This window comes from Lepidochelys olivacea, assembly GCF_965140295.1.
Source record: "Lepidochelys olivacea isolate rLepOli2 genome assembly, chromosome: 16".
Classification (NCBI taxonomy): domain Eukaryota; kingdom Metazoa; phylum Chordata; order Testudines; family Cheloniidae; genus Lepidochelys; species Lepidochelys olivacea.
Window position 1 is genome coordinate 8,400,141 of NC_140426.1, and position 26,467 is coordinate 8,426,607.

General features: G+C 46.1%; 1 protein-coding gene across 1 annotated transcript; it reads right to left on the reverse strand.

The window, feature by feature from the left end:
- Positions 1 to 10,811: 10,811 nt before the first annotated feature.
- LOC311532214 (ficolin-2-like) lies at positions 10,812 to 25,527 on the reverse strand. The gene is made up of 10 exons (XM_084650490.1): positions 25,402 to 25,527; positions 23,716 to 23,829; positions 21,265 to 21,318; positions 20,521 to 20,556; positions 20,094 to 20,129; positions 16,132 to 16,167; positions 15,419 to 15,546; positions 14,346 to 14,475; positions 13,666 to 13,800; positions 10,812 to 12,382 (listed from the first exon to the last, which is right to left on the reverse strand). Exons 1-10 carry the CDS (start codon positions 25,481 to 25,483, stop codon positions 12,129 to 12,131), a joined length of 1,005 nt encoding a protein of 334 aa, XP_084506616.1. The 5' UTR covers positions 25,484 to 25,527; the 3' UTR covers positions 10,812 to 12,128.
- Between the last annotated feature and the right edge of the window lie 940 nt (positions 25,528 to 26,467).

The window sequence follows — 26,467 nt, forward strand, 5'->3', positions numbered from 1 at the left end:
AGGTCTTCAAACTACAATTTGAGGACTTCAATAGCACAGATATAGGTGTGAGGTCTTTTTTAGGAGTGGTGGGTGAAATTCTGTGGCCTGCATTGTGCAGGAGGTCAGACTAGATGATCATAATGGTCCCTTCTGGCCTAAATATCTATGAATCTATGAATCAATGGGCTTAAATTGCAGCAAGAGCCGTTTAAGTTGGACATTAGGAAAAATTTCCTGTCAAGAGTGGTTAAGCACTGGAATAAATTGCCTAGGAAGGTTGTAGAATCTCCATCATTGGGGATTTTTAAGAGCAGGTTGGACAAACACCTGTCAGGGATGGTCTAGATAATACTTAGTCCTGCCCTGAGTGCAGGGGACTGGACTAGATGATCTCTTGAGGTCCCTTCCAGTTCTATGATTCTATGATCTGGGCCATTGGTTTTAAATTGTAAAGCCTAGATAGTTTTAATCTGAGTAGGAGTTGGGTAAACTCAGGAGGGTTTTAGTTTAGACCAGTGGTTCCCAAACTTGTTCTGCCACTTGTGTAGGGAAAGCCCCTGGCAGGCCAGGCCGGTTTGTTTACCTGCCGCATCCGCAGGTTCAGCCGATCGCGGATCCCAATGGCTGCGGTTCGCTGCTCCAGGCCAATGGGAGCAGCTGGAAGCGGCGCAGGTCGAGGGACCGCATTCCCTAACTGCTCCCTAACATCTGTGCTGGGTGGGCAGCGAGGTTTACCCCTGATAGGCTTGTAAAATACATGCATCCCTATTGTGCCATATATCTTATACAGCTGGGGTTTTAGTTACATTCCAGGTTACTCTGACATGGGCTAAATATAACCTATGAGGAATTACTGCAGATGTTGCATCATCAGGACAGCCCCATGCTGGCATATTTTTAGTCGGTTCAAGAGTTTCACCATTCAGGAAAAATATCACTTAGGGGAATAGCAGAGAGAATTGTGTACAAAGAATGTCATGTTTCCATGTTACTCTAGTGCTTTAAAAATGAACCTTAAATAGTTCTCTTGGTATACAGGAGAGGGCAGAGGTTCTTACCTGTAGTCCCAAATGGTCTGGGGCTTCCTCTTTCTCCTAAAGAAAGAAAACAGCCTGAAATCCTTGTTGGATGCATCAGTCACACTTTGCTCATTGTGCTTATCTTGGTGCTAAGCACCAAGCACCTGTCCTGGTGGTGGGAAAACCCAGCCCCTCCAAGTCCATTTACTAGTACACCAGGGGAAAAAAATAATCCTGCTAATTCCAGTGCATTTGGCAAAAAGGATCTAACGGCTAATAATTTGCTCAGTAAGGGTGAATTCACCCCTGGGCAGAAGGCCAGCAAAAGGTCCAGGCAAAGCTTAAGCCTACTAAATAAAGCTGAGGCAGGATGTAAGTGATCTATAGACTATTCACTGTCTACCTACACAGGGATGAATTTCATCTGGAGGGCATGATCCAACTCCCAATAAAGTCTTCTGCAAGAATCCCATTTATTTCAGGGACAGCTAGACTGGGCCCTAAATCAATATGGTACTCCAGTACACTGTGTGTAAGAATATAGGCACTGCCTGACTGGGTCAGCTTGGTGATCCATGTGGTCCAGTGTCCTGTCTCTGACAATGGCCAGTACCAGATGCTCCAGTGAGAAGTACAAGAAACCCTGCAGTAGGCAGAGGTGGTATGGTTTGCCGCCTTAAGATGTCTCTCCTGATCTCAAAGCATTAGAGATTAGTTTAAACCCAGAAGCAAAGGGATTATAAACCTTCCCTAACTTTGTTTAAAAACATTTACTATTATAACTCTGAATAGTGTTCCAAAAAAGAAGTTGGAAAGGGCTCAGGAAAGAGCTACAGGAATTATCTGAGGTCTGGACCGTACCTACATGAACAAGGGATTGTGGATAGTAGCCAGCTCTTTAATCTAGTAGAAAAAAGGCAAAATGAGATCCAACTATTGGAATCCAAAGCTAGACAAATTCAGATTAGAAAAAAGGCACTTTATACAGGAGGTCAGACTAGATGGTCATAATGGTCCTGTCTGGCTGTAAAATGTATGAACCTATGAAAAAAATCTTTGTTATTTAAATCACAAGCAGAATGGCTAGCGTTCTCTGCTCTTTAGTGCTTTACCTTTTGTCCCTGCTGGTCCAGCCTTCCCCAGAGCTCCACTGTCTCCTGCAAATGCAGAGAACATCCAAGAAATATTTTCTTACATTTATAAAACTTCAAACACACAAAATGAACCAGACTTCTAAATTACTCCTTCACCTGTCTCTATAAGGCGTCTGGAAGAAGACCCCTACAGCTAGACTGAATCACAATATCTAATCTCCTTTTATTTTGCCTTGATCTGACCCTGCTACCACTGTTCAAACTAATCTCCCATTGAGTTCAAGCAGAATATTTCATGAGTGAGGGCTCTGTTAGGATTGCAAGATTTGGTCCTGTGGATTCTATTCACTGTAAATGTATCTGGTTGATACAGTCTGTAATTTGCTGTTATCCTATGGGTGGTTTGGATAGGGATTCTCAACCTTTTCCATACCTGATGCTCAGGACACCCCTCCCATTTAGCTGGGATGTTTTTCCATTTAGTAATGTGGGGTGGGTAGAGAGGTTGTAACCCCCAGGCTCAGAACCCCGGCTCTGATGTTCTGATTGTCTGTTTCCAAAGGTGCATTACTATCAGTCTGCAGCCCAGGAGACTGTGAACGTGTTTTCCAGTCTCAACAGAAGATGTTGAAACTGTGCGCCCCAACTCCTAGAACTTGTGAAGTGTCAAACTGGGCACACTATTGTCAGGAGGAGCCTGTTCGGGGATTGCTTGCAGTGAGTCTCGCTCAGGGCCAGAGATGTACCTTTCAGTCCTACAGCTCCGGGTTCGCCTTTGGGACCAGGTGGACCTGTGGTTCCAGGGCATCCTTGGAGAACAGAGAGTTTATTAAATGGATGATGTTTGTAAGGGGGACCTCAGGGCCTGAAATATTCTTCAAATTCCAGACTGCAACAAACACCTTAGATCAGAGCTCACAGGGCTTCATGGATCTTTCTCACTGTCTAAAAACAAAGTAGCCCCCTTGGTTTTAGGAATTAGCTGGATCTTTAATATCATTACAAACAGTGCTAATAGAAGAATGACTTTATATAGATTAAGACATGCCACCAGTAGAGCTAACCTTAGATGTTCCAATACTTACCTGAAAGGGGTTGGTGCATCTTTAGGTGGGCAAAATTCACAATTTTCGTTTCACGAAACTTCATACAATGGTTTTCACTCTTTCGTTTTCTGTCATTTTACACCTTCCATCCACATCAATTGTGCTTTATGGGAACTCAATGACTTGGCTACTCTTCCCTTGCACACATGCAAAAAAGCTATTTTTCAGATTTTTGATACAAAACCATTTTCACTCAGAAATGAGCCCATTTTGCGGAGTCCAACAGACTGGTTCCCTAATGGCTCACAGTTTTTACATACTTTTAACAGGGTAAAAACTCCATTTGAAAATGCAGCATTTAAAAAAAATCAAAAGACTGATCTTAAAAACGATCACTCGCATGACAGGTTTTCTTACATCTCTGATAATAATTGGAGATTCACAAATTACAAGGGGGCCCCAAAGGGCCAGCAGAGAAGCTATAAAGTGCATCTTTGAATCATAGAATCATAGAATATCAGGGTTGGAAGGGACCTCAGGAGGTCATCTAGTCCAACCCCCTGCTCAAAGCAAGACCAATCCCCAATTAAATCATCCCAGCCAGGGCTTTGTCAAGCCTGACCTTAAAAACTTCTAAGGAAGGAGATTCTACCACCTCCCTAGGTAACGCATTCCAGTGTTTCACCACCCTCCTAGTGAAAAAGTTTTTCCTAATATCCAACCTAAACCTCCCCCACTGCAACTTGAGACCATTACTCCTTGTCCTGTCCTCTTCTACCACTGAGAATAGTCTAGAACCATCCTGTCTGGAACCACTTCTCAGGTAGTTGAAAGCAGCTATCAAATCCCCCCTCATTCTTCTCTTCTGCAGACTAAACAATCCCAGTTCTCTCAGCCTCTCCTCATAAATCATGTGTTCCAGACCCCTAATCATTTTTGTTGCCCTTCGCTGGACTCTCTCCAATTTATCCACATCTTTCTTGTAGTGTGGGGCCCAAAACTGGACACAGTACTCCAGATGAGGCCTCACCAATGTCGAACAGAGGTGAACGATCACGTCCCTCGATCTGCTCGCTATGCCCCTACTTATACATCCCAAAATGCCATTGGCCTTCTTGGCAACAAGGGCACACTGCTGACTCATATCCAGCTTCTCGTTCACTGTAACCCCTAGGTCCTTTTCCGCAGAACTGCTGCCTAGCCATTCGGTCCCTAGTTTGTAGCTGTGCATTGGGTTCTTCCGTCCTAAGTGCAGGACTCTGCACTTGTCCTTGTTGAACCTCATCAGATTTCTTTTGGCCCAATCCTCCAATTTGTCTAGGGCCCTCTGTATCCTATCCCTGCCCTTCAGCGTATCTACCACTCCTCCCAGTTTAGTATCATCCGCAAATTTGCTGAGAGTGCAATCCACACCATCCTCCAGATCATTTATGAAGATATTGAACAAAACCGGCCCCAGGACCGACCCCTGGGGCACTCCACTTGACACTGGCTGCCAACTAGACATGGAGCCATTAATCACTACCCGTTGAGCCCGACAATCTAGCCAGCTTTCTACCCACCTTATAGTGCATTCATCCAGCCCATACTTCTTTAACTTGCTGACAAGAATACTGTGGGAGACCGTGTCAAAAGCTTTGCTAAAGTCAAGAAACAATACATCCATTGCTTTCCCTTCATCCACAGAACCAGTAATCTCATCCTAGAAGGCGATTAGATTAGTCAGGCATGACCTTCCCTTGGTGAATCCATGCTGACTGTTCCTGATCACTTTCCTCTCATATAAGTGCTTCAGGATTGATTTCTTGAAGACCTGCTCCATGATTTTTCCGGGGACTGAGGTGAGGCTGACTGGCCTGTAGTTCCCAGGATCCTCCTTCTTCCCTTTTTTAAAGATTGGCACTACATTAGCCTTTTCCCAGTTATCTGGGACTTCCCCCGTTCGCCACTAGTTTTCAAAGATAATGGCCAATGGCTCTGCAATCACAGCCGCCAATTCCTTTAGCACTCTCGGATGCAACTCGTCCGGCCCCATGGACTTGTGCACATCCAGCTTTTCTAAATAGTCCCTAACCACCTCTTTCTCCACAGAGGGCTGGCCATCTACTCCCCATGTTGTGATGCCCAGTGCAGCAGTCTGGGAGCTGACCTTGTTAGTGAAGACAGAGGCAAAAAAAGCATTGAGCACATTAGCTTTTTCCACATCCTCTGTCACTAGGTTGCCTCCCTCATTCAGTAAGGGGCCCACACTTTCCTTGGCTTTCTTCTTGTTGCCAACATACCTGAAGAAACCCTTCTTGTTACTCTTGACATCTCTTGCTAGCTGCAGCTTCAGGTGCGATTTGGCCCTCCTGATATCATTCCTACATGCCCGAGCAATATTTTTATACTCTTCCCTGGTCATATGTCCAACCTTCCACTTTTTGTAAGCTTCTTTTTTATGTTTAAGATCCACTAGGATTTCACCGTTAAGCCAAGCTGGTCGCCTGCCATATTTACTGTTCTTTCGACTCATCGGGATGATTTGTCCCTGTAACCTCAACAGGATTCCTTGAAATACAGCCAGCTTTCCTGGACTCCTTTCCCCTTCATGTTAGTCCCCCAGGGGATCCTACCCATCCGTTCCCTGAGGGAGTCGAAGTCTGCTTTCCTGAAGTCCAAGGTCCTTATCTTGCTGCTTACCTTTCTTCCCTGTGTCAGGATCCTGAACTCAACCAACTCATGGTCACTGCCTCCCAGATTCCCGTCCACTTTTGCTTCCCGCACTAATTCTTCCCTGTTTGTGAGCAGCAGGTCAAGAAAAGCTCCCCCCCTAGTTGGCTCATCTAGCACTTGCACCAGGAAATTGTCCCCTACGCTTTCCAAAAACTTCCTGGATTGTCTATGCACCGCTGTCTTGCTCTCCCAGCAGATATCAGGAAAATTAAAGTCACCCATGAGAACCAGGGCGTGCGATCTAGCAGCTTCTGCGAGTTGCCGGAAGAAAGCCTCATCCACCTCATCCCCCTGGTCCGGTGGTCTATTGCAGACTCCCACCACTCCATCACTCTTGTTGCTCACACTTCTAAACTTAATCCAGAGACACTCAGGTTTTTCTGCAGTTTCGTACCAGAGCTCTGAGCAGTCATACTGCTCTCTTACATACAGTGCTACTCCCCCACCTTTTCTGCCCTGCCTGTCCTTCCTGAACAGTTTATAACCATCCATGACAGTACTCCAGTCATGTGAGTTATCCCACCAAGTCTCTGTTATTCCAATCATGTCATAATTCCTTGACATCACCAGGACCTCCAGTTCTCCCTGCTTGTTTCCAAGGCTTTGTGCATTCATATATAAGCACTTGAGATAACCTGCTGATCGCCCCTCATTCTCAGTATGAGGCAGGCGCCCTCCCCTCACAGACGTTCCTGCCTGTGCTTCCTCCCGGTATCCTGCTTTCCCACTTACCTCAGGGCTTTGGTCTCCTTCCCCCAGTGAACCTAGTTTAAAGTCCTCCTCACTAGGTTAGCCAGCCTGCTGGCAAAGATGCTCTTCCCTCTCTTTGTAAGATGGAGCCCGTCTCTGCCCAGCACTCCTTCTTCATGGAACACCATCCCATGGTCAAAGAATCCAAAGCCTTCTCTCCGACACCACCTGCGTAGCCATTTGTTGACTTCCACGATTCGATAGTCCCTGCCCCGGCCTTTTCCTTCCACAGGGAGGATGGATGAGAACACCACTTGCGCCTCAAACTCCTTTATCCTTCTTCCCAGAGCCACTTAGTCTGCAGTGATCCGCTCAAGGTCATTTTTGGGAGTATCATTGGTGCCCACGTGGAGAAGCAGGAAGGGGTAGCGATCTGAGGGCTTGATGAGTCTCGGCAGACTCTCCGTCACATCGCGAATCTTAGCCCCTGGCAAGCAGCAGATTTCTCGGTTTTCCCGGTCAGGGCGGCAGATAGATGACTCAGTCCCCCAGAGGAGAGAGTCCCCGACCACCACCACCCGCCTCCTTCTCTTGGGAGTGATGGTCGTGGAACCCCCCATCTCAGGACAGTGCATCTCATGCCTTTCAACCAGCGGAGTCTCCTTCTGCTTTCTCCCCCCAGACATATCATCTGGTCCACTCTCTGCAAAGGTACCTGTGGAGAGAACATGAAAGCAGTTAGTTACCTGTGTCCACATTGCTGGAACCCAGACATTCCCCCTTCTTCTTCTGGAGGTCACATGTTGCCAAGCTTCTTCACTGGCCTCTTGGCTCCGCTGTGCAACCTGCTCTAAATCTTTAGAGCTTTGTGCCCGTAGAAGCATATCCTGACTTTTGTCCAGAAAATCCTCAGTTTCTCGTATGCAACGCAGGGTCGTTATCTGTTGCTCCAGACCTTCAATCTTCTCTTCCAATATGGAGACCAGCTTGCACTTTGTACAGACAAAGTCGCTTCTGTCCTGTGGAAGAAAGACAAACATAGCACATCCAGTGCAGGTCACAACAGCTGAACCCCCCCCTTCCATATCACCTTCTACTATGAGCTTCCTCAGAGAAGTTGGCAAGATGTAAGGCTCACTGGGCTCACTCCAGGCGAACTCCCAGGCAAACTCCTGCTGTGTGCTGCTCTGCTGTTCCCAGCTGCTCAGCTGGTTCGTGAAGCTCTGGCTATCTTTAAACAGCCAGGCTTCCCTGAAACAAACAAACAGACAGCCCCAATGCCCTCCCCCTGCAGGCTACCAGTTTCCTCTATGAAGGATTATTTCTGACCAAATAAAAACGTGCTATTTACTGCTACCTCCGATGAGCTCATAATACTTCTACAAGAGAAGAAGAAAGGAGCATGTTGTTTGTAAGGGTGACAGGTTCGTCTCTCACGCACCTGGGCAGGTGTTCGGAACCTCACAAAGTGATGCTGCTAGCCAGAGTAAAGGGACGAGGATTTTCTGCATAGCTCTCTCCATGACTGGTGCTGGTCTCGGCCACAGCAGTCCCATTCATCTTTGCCTTGTCTCTGCTTCGGCATTTGAGTGCTCCTGTGTATATTGAGTTTTACATAGCCAAAGAGAATGCAACGTTCACTTGCACCTCCTAATTCTTAGCTCTCCCACTCGTTCACCACAGTCTGTTTGCTGTGAGACTGCGCTGTGGAAAATTAAACAGATGCAATATCCCAGGAGGGCTGTGAGCATGTGATTTGGAAATCCATTTTCTTATGTAATCTGTCTGGGTTTCCTACACAGGGGTGTTCCAGTGAGGTGACCTTTAGCTCAGAGTTTCCCAAAGCAGTTTATCTTTAAGCAGTATTGATGTAATGTGTCTACCTTATTGGACAGGGTTTTACAAAGTCATCATAAATATCAGCCACAAGTGTCTGTTTTGTACAATTCACATTGGCTGTGCCTTCTACGAGAGAGAGAGAGAGAGAGAGAGAGAGAGAAATGGCCGTAGGACTCACGCAGAACTGAATGGTGGCTGTAGTAAGACCCTGGCATACATTTAGCATTGACATTATTACTATTCAGTTGAGCAAAGTGATGTCTGATGCTCTTCTCAATGGCTTTTTTTTCTTTTAGGCTGGAATGCAATAACTTTTGAATGCTACATCCAATCAATTCCAAAATTTCAGAGAAGGCAGAACCCTATTTATTTTTGGTGGCAAATGGGAAAACCAGAAGGGAGGAAATATGGGGCACACAAAACCCCTGGCATCTGGTTAGCAGACCCCCCAGCTTCAACCACCCCTGTAAAAGTTTACAGATCGGAAAAACCGTTTGCTGTTAGCCATTAGCACCATATCATAGCAGTAACCCCCTCCCCCACATCTCAGCTCTTCCAAAATGTCGATACCTGGAGTGACTTATAACCTAGACAGAAAGAAAATACATAAGAGTGGTGGGAGTGGGAAGGAGGGAGGAAGGGTGAGTGGAGGTGCATACTGAGCTCCTGGCATGGAAGGGAGAATGGGGGACACTGGCATGGGGAAATGGGCAGCACATGGAACCACTGTTGGGGGCAGGGAATGGGGTCAGGGGGAAAGGGTGGCATGGGGACACACAAACCTCCTGGCATGGGGGAAAATGGGGACAATGGTATGGGTGTTGGTGGGGGACACAGAGCTCCTGGCATATGGATGGTGGGGTTGCAGTGAGTCCCTGAAACAGAGAGGGGTGCCAGGATGGCATGCAGGAAGCTTGTCTGTGTGTGTGGTGGGTGGGGAGGGGAATGGAAGGATGCAGAATCCCTGGTGTGTGGAATGCGCTCGGGTGACAGGCGCAACAAAGCGTACAGCCCTCGGGTGTTACTGGTTATCATTTCTATGGTGGTGCGACTGTGCAAAATGTGCAGCACTTTGGATAGCCCGAGGTCGGCCGTGTTGCTTTGCTGCATGGTCTGCATTTTGGTTTTGGCTAGAGCCACTGGATGTCCTGTCCCTTTCTGGGTCACACAGGGCAAGACTAGAGGTGCCAGGGTGCTCCTCAGGAACACACAGAAAGGAGACTTGATACCCAATACAGTGTTTAATTTAGAGTTTAAAATGATCAGTGGTGTGGCGCGGTCAGGGTGGTAGGAATTTCCATTGTTCTCACTGCCTGCAGTCCCAGCTCCATTTCCCACAACACAGCAATGACTTCTGTGGCTTTGGAGTAACATGAAGAAATGTCCTGGGAACGAAGCAGCCCTAAAGCACAGCTGTCCTTCAGTGAGACAGCAGCTTCCAGGCAAGCAAGTCTATACAAACCATGCCATGCTCCAAAGGGGTCTGGATGGAACCAGAGCCAACATCAGCAGGAGGTGGGAATATTAGCAGAGAGCTGCTCCCAGGGCAGAGACTCAGCTCAGCTGTGATCTGTGAGAGGATTAACGCTGGAAAATATTAACCAAGTTAAACCAGAGGGTAGCTGGAAATGCTTGGATCCCATGGCAATGGGGTGCTCCTATAAATAGATAGAACAATAGTAATTATTTTACAGCCTCTTTTCTCCTGCAGAGAAGACTCTACTCCCCAGACATGCACTTAGCAAATGCTTATTTACAAGAGAAGTGATGGGCCGGCTCTGAGGGCCCTGTCTCACCAATGGGAGGGAGAGCAGGCAAAAGCAGAAGAAGGTGTAGGTCTGGGTTTGAGAGAAGTCTAAGGACTCCCATTATTATTTGCATTACACTGGGGTGTGGAATGCCCCCCCCCTGCACTAAGTGCTGTACCAACACACGTGGAAAGAGTTCCTGCCCCAAAGAGCTTGCAAACTACACAGACAAAGGGTGAGCAAATGGAAGGAGTACAGTCCCCATGTGTCAAGGCTGTTTCCCCACTCTGGCACTTCGAGTGCAGAAGGTGGGGGCCCACAAGTATTTTAAAAATTAATACTGGCCACTCCAGGCTGGTATTAAACTCCCAAGGTCACAACTTCTCTCTGACCTTGGATGGGTAGATGCTGCCACTACCCAAGTGCAACCGTCCCCTCATCTTGAGAACCCAGGAAGGAGCACTTGGGAATTCCTTCCTGTGGGGTACCCTCAAGCCCTTTCACCCCCATTCTGGGGAAGAGATGTGAAAAAAAAAACAAAGGAAATCAGCTGTTGCCACCAGCTAATTAAACAACGTGCACAAACCTCTTAAGAACACAAAAATCCAATCCTATTATTAAAAAAGGTAAATTTTATTAAATCCAAAAAGAAATGAAATACATTTGGAACTTGGGCTTTTTGCTAGATCTTAAAAGAAACAATTACAAAAATTAAGCATCAAGATAGCTCTCTTGAAGTTCTGCTTAAAGGTTACAAGCAAAACAAAAGCATATGGGGATAGCACAGAGGAGTCCACAAGCCAATAAAATATAAAAGAAATAACCCTAATCGCATCTTCCTAGACATTCCCTGATTTACTTACATATCTGGGGTTTCAGATAAGTAGGTTCGAGGTATGAATTGATGCTTTTTCATACCTGGTTTTAAAGCTGCTTACAATGTTGCTGCTCTGTGTCTCTGCTCTCCGGAGAACAACACCACCAGACAAAAGTGGAGTCTTGTTTCGATTTTAAAAAGTTCTAGCCTTCCCATTGGCTCTTTTGGTCAGGTGCCCACTCCGTTCTTTTTATCTGTGGGCTTTTTTTAACCCTTTACAGGTACAGTAAGTAGAGAACATCTACTAACAGGAATTTTATAGCTAGCTGGCTGGCGGGGTGTCCATAAAAGGGAGCTATCCCCCAGCTTCATTTATCACACCATGTTACAGTGAGATTAAAGGTAGGTCTTTCCTGGAGCTGGAGATGTACTTCCCAGCTCCAGGAGACGTCCGGGCTGGCGTTCTCATTGAGCTAGTGCACTAGAAGTAGCCGTGTGGCTGCAGTGAGGTGAGCAGAGGTTCAGGCAAGCTGCCTGAGTTCAGTCCGAGAGAGACAAGGTGGGTGAGGGAATAGCTTTTAGTGGACCAACATGCTTTTGAGCGGACCCAAGCCAGTCCAACGTCTTAGGCATGCCCTCAGGTGGCTAGCCCAAGGTGTCGTGGCCCAACTGCTGCTGATCAAAGCTAGTGCATGCATGTCTACCCACACTGGGAATTACACCTCCCAGCTGCGGTGTAGTCGTCTCCTACTTTACTTGCCAAAGATGACACAGGAAATGGATTGCAGAAGCAATACCTGAACCCCAGTCTCTAGAGTCCCAACCCACTACCTTAATGACATGAGCAGGCTTCTAAGTCCGACTCTGGAGATTAATCTTATGGTTACTTAGTGTCTAGAAAGAGGGTGCCACTTGCTCTCGTATCCCCGGCCATGAACCCTGTAGCATGTAAAGCAGCTCTGTTAGTTGGGCAGCCAAGGCACAGTCACTGGTGGAAGCCAAAGGAAACGAATGAAATCAGCGGTACCAAAATGAAGATCAGGGCATTGTCCACACTTAGAACCCAGGCACTGGGGGAAGAAAGGAGAAGGCATTGCCAGGAAAATACGGATGGCAGAAATATGTTACAGGCAAGAAACAGAGAGCAGTTCTCCTTCATCGTGTGCCTGCTGGCTGAGCTAGACAGGCCTACATTTCATTTCTGACTGTTTGTAGGAATAGTTATATCCTTTGCCCGTCCTCCAGTTCACCCCATCCGCAAAGCTGGAGTGGGCACCAGCCAAGTACATCCCATTCAGGTTGGACCAGTGACAGTCCTTGTACCACCAGGCCCCCTTGTAGATTGCAGCACAGTTTTGAGCATTTGAACCCAGGTCGTTGTCACGGTCTCTGGTTGAAAACTGCATGTCCTTGTGCCAGGTTAGTGAATCACCTGTGGAAAATAATTGTGTTACTTTGTCACAAAGATGTTACAGTTTCTTGTCTTGCCAGGGCCTGATCTCAAGGCCATTGAAATGGACGGGGGTCTTGCCAGGGATTTCAGGCCAGGGCACTCAGCATTATGGTATCATATGCTGCGCTGTCTCATGTGATCACCGGCTTAGTTCCCCAAATCCCAGCCAGTGAGTTCTGCTACAGGATGGCTTATTTCGCTACTAGGCACCAGGAAACCCTTGCAGTGCAGGAGAAAGGCTCTAATGCTTAGTGGAGGAAGGAGGAGAGGGCAGCACATAGGAAATTACACATACAAACATATGTAACGCCAACAGACCCCTGTCGCTGGCGGGCAGGATTGAACCGGGGACCTCTGGAGCTTAGTGCATGAACCTCTATTGCATGAGCTAAAAGCCAGCTGGCCGTTAGCTATGGCTGTAGAGCAGACTCATTGAACTCTCTCTCTAAGTGGTCTCGGTGCCACTAGATGGGACAGAACGTCACACCCAAGGAGGTGTGTGGGTTACACATACTTTTAGTGGGGGCTGTGCTGGTAACTCAACAACTCTAAAGAAATCATACTCATCTCAATGGGGTGAAAGCTGGGTCTTCTCGCTCAGCAGCATGACCACAGTGCCCCGTGATTTCACACCATTACAAGAAGTGCTTTGGGAACGAGGTTACTAAGTCCCTAGAAGAACGCAGTGCTTTGCATTGCACCTCTTCAGCGTGTCTGTGATGATAGTGGGAGTACATGAACACTATAGCTTAGAGCAGAGACCTCACTGGCCTCATACCTCCCCACCTTAGGGTTTCTTTTCTGGTGCTCTGTTAAGGACAGACGTCTCAAACCAGACAAGTGGTTAATAGAGCCCGGGTGGAATTTCAAATCAATGATGTGCAAGCGGGTTCAGAATTCCTAAAATTTCAATTGTCGCTCGTGAAATCAACTTAGAGATTTGGAGGCTAAATACAGAAACATTTGGTTTACAACTGCTGCGACCCCACTGATTGCACAGAGTTGATCAATACAGCATTTATTCCAATGCGTATAGGGAAGATTCCTGTTCTCCATTCCCCCTGTCAGTTTTTCCTTCCTGTAACTGAGTTTCCAGATGCTGTAAATAAATTTGATCCTGTGTCTTAGATGCACATTTATCTCTCCAGTTATGACAACCAGGGAGGAATTTATTTTGCTTTCTCCACAAGGTGTCCTCTCTCTCTGCTGGTTGGGCTGTTTCCCTTGTGCTATCAAAGGTATAAGACATGCCCAGAACCTACCTGCAGTGCCTCCAAGAAAATCTCCAAGAACCAGTTTGTATTTCTCCGTCTCTCCTGCAATCTTGAATGACTTGTACTTGGCAAACTGCATGTTGTTTTCAAAGTCTTTGAGGTCAATGCGGAGTTCATGGTTTCCTGTTAAAAACAAGGTGACCACTGAACATATTCTGCTTTTGCACTATCTGTGGGCTCCTTTTTGCACCGGAATCAGCCCGATATTTGCAGTAGGGCTGGCGTTACCCATCTGATTTCTACCCTACAATGTCACTGGTCTATTAGCAAACAGTGCCACAGCGTCCAACCCCTTGCTGAGAAGACAGCCTGATTTTCCATCGCTTTGCCCCTCCTGCAACCGTTTACACCGGTTCAAGTCAGAACAAGAGCATTTTACACGCATTTTTGAATTGCAGAGCAAAGAAGAATCTGGCCTGGTGTATCCAGAGCCATCTCCTTCCCTGAAGTTCACTAGTGCCACTGCATGGTTCAGCTGACAGAGCCTGTTTAAATGATCCACCCCCTCCATTAGAGCTACAGAGTTCTCTGCTCCAGCAGCTTTCCCCAGAAGGGTCGTCGAAAAGAGGCTCAGTCCCTTATCACTATTTTCACCATTATTAGTGTGTCCCACTGTTCCCTGTAATGAGGCGGGATTAGACTGAAAAATGGCATCAGTGATTTCTTACCTAGAGATGTTAACAGGTGGATATTGTCATTCCCCAGCCAGAATTCTGACAGCCTGCTGCCGAAACCTCTTTTGTATGAACCCCAGTCACGGAAAAAGTTCTCGGATCCATCTGCCCTTTTCTGGAAAACCTATAGGGAAAGGAGAGGGGCTCATGTAGGAAACTGAAGAGTGGTGTCTGCCTTTAATAAAAGCTGGGCAAAGGAGGGGGAAAAAGACCCCTCCCCCAGTCTCCAAATGTACATCAATTACTCAGGTGTAAATGGCTTCAATCCATTTCAGTCTCAGGTAAGTAACAGCTGAGCCCGTCTGGGGTAAATGTTCACTGTGGAGAATGGTGCAGCTAAATCCCCTGTCCACAGCACTGAAAATATATCTGTGATAGAGTGAACTGTCACATGGTGATGGGGGTGGGGGGACCCCAAGCAGCTGGTTCCAATTAACCAATCCCCTTAGAGGCTGCTGGGAGTAGGAGGGATCTGAGCCTATATAACCCAGACCCAGCTAATCTCAGAGGAGGAGTGAGAATGTACAGGGGGAATGGGATGCTGAAGGAGTGCTACAGGGAAAACAACCTCAGCAAGGAGCAGCAGGAGAGGCGATCGCCTTTGGGGAAAAGGTACTAAGGCAGGGTACAGGCTGGAGGACTGCTTCCCTAGGAAACTTTGGACTTGCTTGAGAGACAGGAGAACTTATGGGGAAATGGGACGAAGGACTTTTGGTGTAGATGATGATAAACTAAATATCGATACAACTACTTCCAAGAACAGCTACTGTGTTTTCTCTGGCTTCCCCCCCCTCTAGTGGTCAGGCCACTGTGGCCCATCCAGGAAACAGCTTAGTGGCAGTATTCAATAACGTTAAAGTCCTTTGCATCAGCTCTTACAAAAAGGGTGAATTAAACTAGTCTCTTCAAAAGAATTTAGACCGAACATCAGTGAAATCTGTAGGAATGTAAGTCAGTGTCATGGACTATTGATTAGCTTGCAAAGAATCCACTTTCTCACATCATGGGACCCTCATGCAGAACAAGCTTCTGTCTCTGATATTTGTGTACACTTTATTCTCACTTACAAGCCATCCCCCACCATCTGTGTCCATGTCGCACAGCACGGTCATGGCGTTACAGTCACGGGGGTAGATGGTGTACCAGCCGCTCAGGGTGTTCCCTCTAGCTAACAGCTCCTTGCAGTTTTTTGCTCCTGGGCAGAACCAGAATTTAAAATACTTATTAAAATTCAACATTATTGCAAGCTGTCTAGAACCAAAACACGGCTAAAGAGACATCATAAGCCCACTTTACTGGAACTAAACCTCTGTGACAGAGCCAGGTATTGAACTTGGATCGTCTAAGAGCCAGTCTAGTGTCTTAAGAACAAAACCAGCTGATGAAGAGCAGAAAAATCCTCAATTCTTAACTGTCTGGGGGCCTGTGCATCAATCTATGCAACCGCCCCATTGATCAGCATGATGTCTGTGTATTGTGGCCCTCACAATGGTACTGGGTTTATTAGTCTTCTCATACCTTGGGTGAGTGCAATAACTGAAAACTCCATTCAGTGGTTTTAGCTCTGAAATTGAGGCAGGCTCTTTAAAGAGAATATCCATTTAAAATGAGCTTTGCCAGTGGGTATGTGTATTTGTCATGGCCAAGGATAGTGTGACAGACACCACGATCCCTACAACAGCTGGGGAAGAATCAAATGTGACTCTGCATTCTGAAGCAAGGTTCCATTATCCCTGGAGCAGAATGAGCGGATTGACCAGAAATTCCAGGAAGCACTCACCTTTCTTACACTGTACACTGTCCAGCTCGCTCTCTCCTGTGCAGGAAAATGAAATCAGAAAGGAGTGACTCTGTAAACTGCTGATAGTGTCTATAATAAAAATGCTTATCCATTATGACTACATGCCTCTGGGTTTAAGATGCACAACAGGGGGGAGGGATAGCTCAGTGGTTTGAGCATTGGCCTGCTAAACCTAGGGTTGTGAGTTCAATCCTTGAGGGGGCCATTTAGGGATCGGGGCAAAAATTGGGGATTGGTCCTGCTTTGAGCAAGGGGTTGGACTAGATGACATCCTGAGGTCCCTTCCAACCCTGATATTCTATGATTCTAACAGTGCCATAAGTTCAGTTACTTCATTTTGCTGGGTTTGTATTTTCATGAGCCATTATTCCTTGGTGTTTCTTTCATTGTCAACTGGATGATGCATTCCCTGTAAGATATTTCATAGAATCATAGAATATCAGGTTTGGAAGGGACCTCAGGAGGTCATCTAGTCCAACCCCCTGCTCAAAGCAGGACCAATCCCCAACTAAATCATCCCAGCCAGGGCTTTGTCAAGCCTGACCTTAAAAATATCTAAGGAAGGAGATTCCACCATCTCCCTAGGTAATGCATTCCAGTGTTTCACCACCCTCCTAGTGAAAAAGTTTTTCCTAATATCCAACCTAAACCTCCCCCACTGCAACTTGAGACCATTACTCCTTGTTCTGTCATCAGATCCAATTAGGCAATTAGATTAGTCAGGCATGACTTGCCCTAGGTGAATCCATGCTGACTGTTCCTGATCACTTTCCTCTCATATAAGTGCTTCAGAATTGATTCCTTGAGGACCTGCTCCCTGATTTTTCCAGGGACTGAGGTGAGGCTGTCTGGCCTGTAGTTCGCAGGATCCTCCTTCTTCCCTTTTTTAAAGATGGGCACGACATTAGCCTTTTTCCAGTCGTCCGGGACTTCCCCTGATCGCCATGAGTTTTCAAAGATAATGGCCAATGGCTCTGCAATCACATCCGCCAACTCCTTTAGCACTCCCGGATGCAGCGCATCCGGCCCCATGGACTTGTGCTCGTCCAGCTTTTCTAAATAGTCCCGAACCACTTCTTTCTCCATAGCGGGCTGGTCTCCTCCTCCCCATGCTGTGCTGCTCAATGCAGCAGTCTGGGAGCTGACCTTGTTCGTGAAGACAGAGGCAAAAAAAGCATTGAGTACATTAGCTTTTTCCACATCCTCTGTCGCTAGGTTGCCTCCCTAATTCAGCAAGGGGCCCACACTTTCCTTGACTTTCTTCTTGTTGCTAACATACCTGAAGAAACTGTTCTTGTTACTTTTAACATCGCTTGCTAGCTGCAACTCCACGTGTGATTTGGCCTTCCTGATTTCACTCCTGCATGCCCGAGCAATATTTTTACACTCTTCCCTGGTCATTTGTCCAGTCTTCCACTTCTTGTAAGCTTCTTTTTTGTGTTCAAGATCATCAAGGATTTCACTGTTAAGCCAAGCTGGTCGCCTGCAATATTTACTATTCTTTCTACACATCGGGATGATGTCCCTGTAACCTCAATAAGGATTCTTTAAAATACAGCGAGCTCTCCAGGACTCCTTTCCCCCTCATGTTATTCTCCCAGGGGATCCTGCCCATCAGTTCCCGGAGGGAGTCAAAGTCTGCTTTTCTGAAGCCCAGGGTCCGTATTCTGCTGCTCTCCTTTCTTCCCTGTGTCAGGATCCTGAACTCGACCATCTCATGGTCACTGCCTCCCAGGTTCCCATCCACTTTAGCTTCCCCTACTAATTCTTCCCGGTTTATGAGCAGCAGGTCAAGAAGAGCTCCCCCCCTAGTTGGCTCATCTAGCACTTGCACCAGGAAATTGTCCCCTACACTTTCCAAAAACTTCCTGGATTGTCTGTGCACCGCTATATTGCTCTCCCAGCAGATATCAGGGTGATTGAAGACTCCCATGAGAACCAGGGCCTGCGATCTAGTAACTTCCGTGAGTTGCCGGAAGAAAGCCTCGTCCACCTCATCCCCCTGGTCCGGTGGTCTATAGCAGATTCCCACCACGACATCGCCATTGTTGCTCACACTTCTAAATTTAATCCAGAGACACTCAGGTTTTTCTGCAGTTTCATACTTGAGCTCTGAGCAGTCATACTGCTCCCTTACGTACAGTGCAACTCCCCCACCTTTTCCGCCCTGCCTGTCCTTCCTGAACAGTTTATATCCATCCATGACAGTACTCCAGTCATGTGAGTTATCCCACCAAGTCGCTGTTATTCCAATCACATCATAATTCCTTGACATCACCAGGATTTCCAGTTCTCCCTGCTTGTTTCCCAGGCTTCGTGCATTTGTGTATAGGCACTTGAGATAACTCGCTGATCGTCCCTCTTTCTCAGTATGAGGCAGGAGCCCTCTCACACGCTCCTGCTCGTGCTTCCTCCTGGTATCCCACTTTAGTCTCTGGCACATGTTCCCTCCAAGGGAGAGGAGTTGCAAGACGCCTGCCCTCCTTAGATGAGAAGGGTGTCCTAGGCAACAGCCAGGGTCAATTTCAGCCTGTGCGCTTGTGGGAATTCTCCGCACATGCCAGAGAACCGTGAGGGTGCAAATAGCTTCCAATCAGATGGGTAAAAAGCAGGCACAGAGTTCAGCCTTTTCTTTTTGTTTGTTTTTGCTGGAGCATGGAGCAGGCCAGCCATGCATGGGGAAGCAGGTTGCACCAGCCCGTCTCCACCTGGGACCCTCAGAATGCAGCATCACCCCTGTGCACTAGGGAACGTGGGCAGGGTGTTATAAGAATTTAGATCTATAAATTGCTCGTTGTAATCCTGGGAGGTAAGGAGCTATAGGGGACCAAAGGGTTGTTGTTAGTCGTCCCATCTCTTATAGAAGGATACTTCTTTATTTAAGCAGGACACTGGCCTTTCTCCCAGGATTCACATGAGGATGGGAATTATGGGCTAACTGGGTCATCTTAACTGAGACCCCTACCCAAAATGGTGCTGGCTCAAATCTGATTAATTTGTACCTTAGAAATATTCCTGGTACTTGAGTTCTGGCACTGGCCAAAAAAGTCATCTGTGTGTAATTGGGGGAGCTGTTGCAACACTTGGATGGCCACATGTTGACATGTTTGTTATGCTAAAAAATGTTTCACTCGGCAGGCTTCACTTCAGTTATGAAAACGTTACAGAAAGATTGTGGGGGGAAGGGGGAATCAGTTTGTTTGTTGTTTGTGTCCTGTGCTTTTAAATATAGTTCTACTCTGAAGAGTGACTCTGTACAAATGGCCCTTTCTGACTCTGTCAACAACTCAGTGTATATAATGTCTTCTGCAGTTTCCACGGTATGCATCCGATGAAGTGAGCTGTAGCTCACAAAAGCTCATGCTCAAATAAATTGGTTCGTCTCTAAGGTGCCACAAGTACTCCTTTTCTTTTTGCGAATACAGACTAACACGGCTGTTACTCTGAAACTCAATAGATATTATTCTGAATACATAAACTTAAAATTACTCTTTATTCATGTTACCACCTCTATGGTAGAGGGTGTTAGACTCTTCTTCTGGTGCCACATCAACAGTACTGTTTACTAAACTCTGGTCACTTAGAATTGTGTAATCCCATCAAAATCAATAGGACTACATAGCATTTATTAAGGGCACAACTTGAACACTATAGTGTTCCCCAGGTATAAATGAAGGCACTTGTTATTGGTGGTGATGAACAAAAAGGGAAGAACTCAGCATGACTCTCAGATCTCAGGCTGAGTTTGCAAGGCTCGTAAGTGGTGGTGGTGGTGGGGGGGGGAGAACCTTTTACTTGTAAACTAATCAAATTTCCAATGGAACCCTTGAGAGATGGGACCCCACTGTGTTACTTCAAAGGAACTCCTTTTTAGCTCAGAGCTTCACTTTAAAGATGAAACTCCCAGGGCTCTTGGTATGAAAGAGGGCAGAGGTTCTCACCTGGTGTTCCAGGTGCTCCAGGAGATCCTTTATCACCTAAAGAAAGAACACAGGGTCAAATCCTTGTGTCGCTTGGATATGATACCCTGATCTGTGTAGGGCTTAAACAGTGCCTCACTTTTAGGCATCCAAGCTTGGAAACATAGCCCCAGTGTAGGACACGATGTGCTATGAATGGAATTACTGAAGCAGAATCCTGCTGAAGTATCTTGCTGAATGTGTCCACCAAGAAGGATTTCAGTGGGCCCCTTCTGCCTGCCTAGGTGTTGATGTCAGTCTCCAAAGGCAGGACTTGGAAGTCCTGATAAGGCCTGGCACATGTGAAAATTGGGCCCATCCTGGACTCTACTAGCTGTCACAGTCCATCACCTTAGATAACATGGTGATAACACGATAATCAGGCAAGAAGAGTGATTTGAACTCTCACCTTTTGGACCCGGGGGACCAGCAACACCTCTATCCCCTGATAAGAGAATGGAAAGGATTAGAAGAGTTGTAGGCATCTCAGCATTGTGGGCTCAGAGCTGAATTTCTTTTAGGATAAACACCTGAAGGCAAATACTGTTCCCCTGACTAAGACCTATAGCAAAGGTTTGCTTAGGAGCTCACCACATCCTTGCCAGGCCATGGAGTGCTCTCTGATCACTACTGCATCCTCAGACCAGGAACAGCCTCCAATCCAGCTGCTGCTCCTTCTCCCGGCCTGGGAATGGCCAGTGGTTCTGCCACTGCATTGATCTGCCAGATCTACCCTCAATCTTGCCCTTGCCCACACCCTCCCTGTCCTGTCTCTACTCTCCCTCCATAGCAGGAGTGGAGCAGAGTTCCATGAGGCACAGGACATTTATAGCCCTGTGTGGGTTCTTAGTATTCTGCCCCTGCTACCTGGGCAGAAAATTGCACCTGTTCATTTTTGGGCATGACCCTTCATGGCTACAAAAGAGGGGCTGGGATTTAACCACCTTGTACATTCAAAGGAGCATAAGAATGGCCATACTGGGTCAGACCAAAGGTCCATGTAGTCCAGTATCCTGTCTTCTGACAGTGGCCAATGCCAGGTGCCCCAAAAGGAGCACATACTCCTTGGAGAGAAGACACAAATGCTTTTAGAACAGAGACTGTTATCTCTATCACCTACCAAGAGCACGAGGTTTTCCATGGATTACTTTACCTTTCAGTCCCTGTGGTCCTGCCTTCCCAGGGATTCCCTGTGTTCCCTGTACACCTACACAACACAGAAAGAGACTAAATATCTTACAGGACAAATTCTGATGTGTTACATTTGGGAGTTCCCTCTTTGTCCTCTGCCTTAAAGCCAGAGGGTGTAGGGAGAATTTGCTCTTACTGGAAACATTAATGACCTAGTTAAGCTATGTAAACTGTGTCCAGATACCATGGTGATGGGTGCAATAAAGAAATTATTTGAAATGCTATATTTGCTATTTTTGATCAAATGACTGCCCGAAAAGTGCTCTGGCAGCAAAATTTTTGATTTCACAGCAACACTCCCACACAGTTTAATCTTGATGGGCTAAATTTCAAAATAGCTCACATCCAGCCTTCTGGGATTTCAAAACAAACACATACCCATCCTGGCCACCTAGTTTAATATCTTAGTGATAGCTGAGCTCTTTTGTAAATCTGACCCTATGAATATCTCAAAGATTTAGCAGCTAGCGGCTCCAATATTTATTGCCTAGATTGTTTCTTGGGGACATCATTCATGTATAGTGTATTGTCACCACCATGTGGGACCTAGAAGACGAACAGCTCATTTCTCTATACATGGCACCCCTTGTGTTTCCATTGTGAACTGCCAGTCTGGGGAAATGGACACTCTATGAGAACAGAATTATTTTAAGCTCATGTCTGTTGCAGAGTGAGTGTCTTACACTGTAATTGGGATAGTCAAGGCAATTATTCCTATGATGGGGGTATTTATCATTGTCCTTGGTGGCCTCAGTGTGCAGATCAAGGCTAACTCTAGTGTGTTGGTGCAGGATCCCAAGGCTTCCATGACATGGATTATTACACCAGATGGTTTGGGGGCTAAACTCCTCTTTACAGGAATGCTCTGGATGCTGTCTTTGGGATGGTGTTGGAAATGGAGGGTGACACCATTGAGGGTCATAAATACCACCTCCAGTGTGATGTTGTGGGGTAAGGGGACTACTCCCATGCCACTTGTTGTGGTGTACCTCTGTGCATGGCCTGATATAAAAAATTGATGGACCAAGCTGGACTCTGTATTATTCAACTATGGGTCAACTCTGCCAGTGGCTTAGTGAGGAATGATAATCACGCTGTTGCCCAATCATTGACAGATTGTTGCCCTGAGGTCTTCACAAGTCACAATGGGGCTTGTGATGGATGTACTTGAAGGGGAGGTGATGAGAGTGCCTTTAGTGCTGGATCCAGACTGCATCTAATGGACTGGAATATAGTATTTGCATTTCTGAGTATTTGCATTTCTTAGCTTCAATCACAGCGATAGCAAAGAGAGACACTCAGCTAAAGCATCCAGGAGACCTCAGCCAGCAGGGTTATTCAGAGTGTCAGGTAGGTGGCTACTCCATAATGCTTTCTCTCTGGGACAAAATAGGGCTTCTTCCAGGGTGAAGACTTTTCCATCTATGGAAATCCATATCAAGAGCATTTGGACACATGCTCCAGAGTCCATGTCAGAGCAGGAGATGACCATGGGCATGGCTCATCTTGGAAGGTGTTCAATTAAGTCACTCTTCAGGGTGGAAGAGGCACTGAGGAAGCTGGGCATGATCACTAGGCACAAATTTTGTTTACTAGTTGCAAATATTTGTCATTCACCCTAGGCTGAGCCACAAACACTTTTCTTAGAACAAACATTTGTGGAGCATTTAGACTAGTGCCTACATTGTGCTAATTGCCATTTAACTGCTATTCATCAGTTAACTCTAGTTAAAACAGGACCACAGTCTAGTCTAGACAAACCTTCTGTAACTGGCTCCTGCCTTTGGAAACCAGTCCTCCTAATGGGCTGTTAGATATTCAGGCTGGTAAGCTTCAAATTATGCTGCTGGGCTCAGCCAGCCAGGTTATTGACTGTAGTTCGTACGTTCAGGATTAGCTGAGGTTTTAGGAAGGTCAAGATGTGGGACTTGTTTATTGTGACTAACTGTTTTCTATACAGCTTGGCTATTTTTGTTATAAACATCCTAGTTAGGGTTGCCAATTTTAGTTGGACATATTCCTGGAGGTGTCATCACATGACCATCTTTAATTAAAGATTAATCTTGAATTTCCAGAGACGCCAGGACAATCCTGGAGGGTTGGCAACCCTAATCCTAGTGTAGCTACTCTTTAAAGGAAACAAAACTGTGTCCAAAAGAGAGCTGAGTTGCAGATGGTGTTGCTAAATGCTGGCCATTAGAAGACATGACATATAATAGATCCCTAAGTAACCCAAACAACAAATCATAGAAATCCCAAACTAAGCTGACATGAACAATTCTGATACCAGCCTTCTCCACAGGTTCATGTCAAGAGGCTATTAAAATGAAGAAAAAATAGAGAAATCATTCACACTTCTATCCATCCTCATCATCACTCAAATCAGGTTCTCATTCAGTGCCTGGGAACGTACCTCTCATTCCTGCAGCTCCTGGGGCACCTTTGGGTCCTGCGGCACCAGGAAACCCAGGGCAGCCTTGGAGAACGGCGAGTTTATCAGAACCGCTGAGTCCCACTATTCTCACTTCTGAACTAACAAACAAATCAACACATGACTTCTGAAAGCATCTCAGGAGCTGAAACAGTCTTCAAAGGGTGGTGGTGGGGAACCTCACCAGACCCATTTCTGGGTATTTGTAAGGCCCTATTGCCCTAGCATCTGAGCACTTCAGTCTAATATATTAATCCCCATGACCCCGCTGTGAAGTAGGTCCTGCCTAAGGTCACAGGAAGTCTGTGGCATGGCAGGGATTTAACCATGGTCTCCGACCTCCTAGGTTAGTGACCAAACCGTGGGACCATCCATCCTCCTGATCAAATCCCGATCAGAACCTACAGATCTCCATTGCTAGCTATAAATGCAAAAATAATCATCTCACTTTCAGACATTAAATACACAATAGACTGCTGTGAAGATCATGATAAAAGAACTAAGTTTATACAGATCTACAAAAAGAACAGGAGGATTTGTGGCACCTTAGAGACGAACAAATTTATTTGAGCATAAGCTTTTGTGAGCTCCGGCTCACTTCATCGAATGCTGTGTTGCTTCCGATGAAGTGAGCTGGAGCTCACGAAAGCTTATGCTCAAATAAATTGGTTAGTCTCTAAGAGCCACAAATCCTCCTTTTCTTTTTGTGGATACAGACTAACATGGCTGCTGCTCTGAAAACTATACAGATCTAGTACTACTATATCTACATGTATTTCTTAAACTGGTTCTGCTTCAAAGATAGGCTGATCCTAAGCTGGCAGTGGGAGACCTACAGATTGTGGGTGGTTCTCTGAAATGTATCAATCTCCTAGGCCCTGAAATTAAGCACGAGCTGCTGAGATTTCTTGCACTCACTGATTTGGGACAAGTCAGAACCTCACATGAAATAGATTTTCTTGTGGTGTCTTATTAACATGGCTTCTGGTCTCGGATGAAACCAGGAAATTCACTCAAACCTCAGAAAAGCTAGTTTTGGCTCAAGAGAGGGGTGTGTGTGTGTGTGTGTGTAAATTCAGGCTGGCTCTTATTTATCCAAAACCATGTGGGCCTTCCCTAACTTGCTGACATGTTGCAATCTTGAGGCACGAGAGAGCTCATAAAGGATGGAATTTCATTCTGTATTTCTCTATGGTAGCAATTCAAATATTGTTATAGCATTTAAATGGAAGGCTGTGTGCAATTTTTAATACTCTTGAGAGTATTCTATAAATTCCAGCACTCTTCTGTGGATAGCATGTTCAAGAAAGATATCAAAATGCCTGTGTATAGAGTCCCACAGACTTGTTACCGAGTACAGCATGCCAGCAATATGCTTTGAACAGCACTGTTGTTGATTAGAGAGGGTTAGACAACAAAATGCTGAAATTATACTACAACTGCAAACTACCTTCTCTTCAGAATTTATTTTTGCCCTGGAAAATCTGATAATTATGAATTCTATATATCCTGGGGTCTCGCTCCTATCCGAAGAGGCCAGCCACAATGGAGAGAGGTTATAAAATAAAGTCTATAAAGAGTCCATTCAAATCTACTTTGCTCTCAACAGTGCAAAGGAAGAAGTAGGAAGGACCATATCTTTGAAAGAAGCATTTATGTCTCTCTCACCTGGGCAGGTGTCTTCTGCCTGGGCAACCACTGCTGCTATGGAGAGCAAAGTGATGAGGGTTTGCTGTGTGGCTGTCCCCATGGCAGGTGCTCCCCCTGCAATGGCAGCTCCAGGTGTGTTCTTGTCCAAGTCTCTCTGCTTCAGCATTTCAGAGCAACACAAGCCTTATATAGGCAATACATAAAATAGTAAACTCCACCTACCAATTCCTCACCCTTTCATTCTCCACATTCTCTTTCCCGTGAGATTGCTGCAGGGGAAAACGACACAGATGTAGTCACTCAATAGCCATGATGACCTAATTTTAAAACTCAGACCCACTTATGTTCCTGTAATCTGGCTTGGGGTGTGCTTTATAGGAGAGTTTCAGCTATGAGACAAGCTATGAGATTCATGCCACATTGAAGTTTTACTGCATGAGGGGCACTTTCATGTTATCACTAGTACGAATCATTTTTATAGTGCAGTAAATGTACACAGTACTTTGCAAAACACAGAGTAAGATAAGCTGTCTACCCCAATACACTTACATTGTGAAACTGATAAGAAAAAGGTGACAGAGGGAAGTTCATTTAAACAAGAAGAGTTCCTGGAAGAAGTGTGTTCTAAGGAGATCTCTGAGAACAGAGGGCTGTGACAAAGTGGGAATTTTCTGTAACATACATATGAATGATATGCATGACAATGACTCCCTTGACTAGGGATTGCTACCCAGTGGGTGCAGAAAGGGTTAACATGCTCCCAAGGCAGAGCAGGACACAAGAGGTGCTTGGGTCATGAATGGGACCTTAAGGACTAGCGGAAACTGACCCAGATCCTCCATTACTATGGAAATACAATGGGACCCCCCCCCCAGGACTGAACAAATGACACCTAACAACCGGGAACATGTAAACTCAGCACCAGATTCTGTAGGAGGACAATGGACCAAAAGGTATCAAGGGGCTGTGTTAAGAGTTTGCCTTTGTAGAGACACAGGAACTCTCACCTGGCACTGAGAGACAGACCCAGAGGGAGATGGAACCAAAATGGATTCTACAGCAGCTTGGCTGGAGAGAGCCCTGG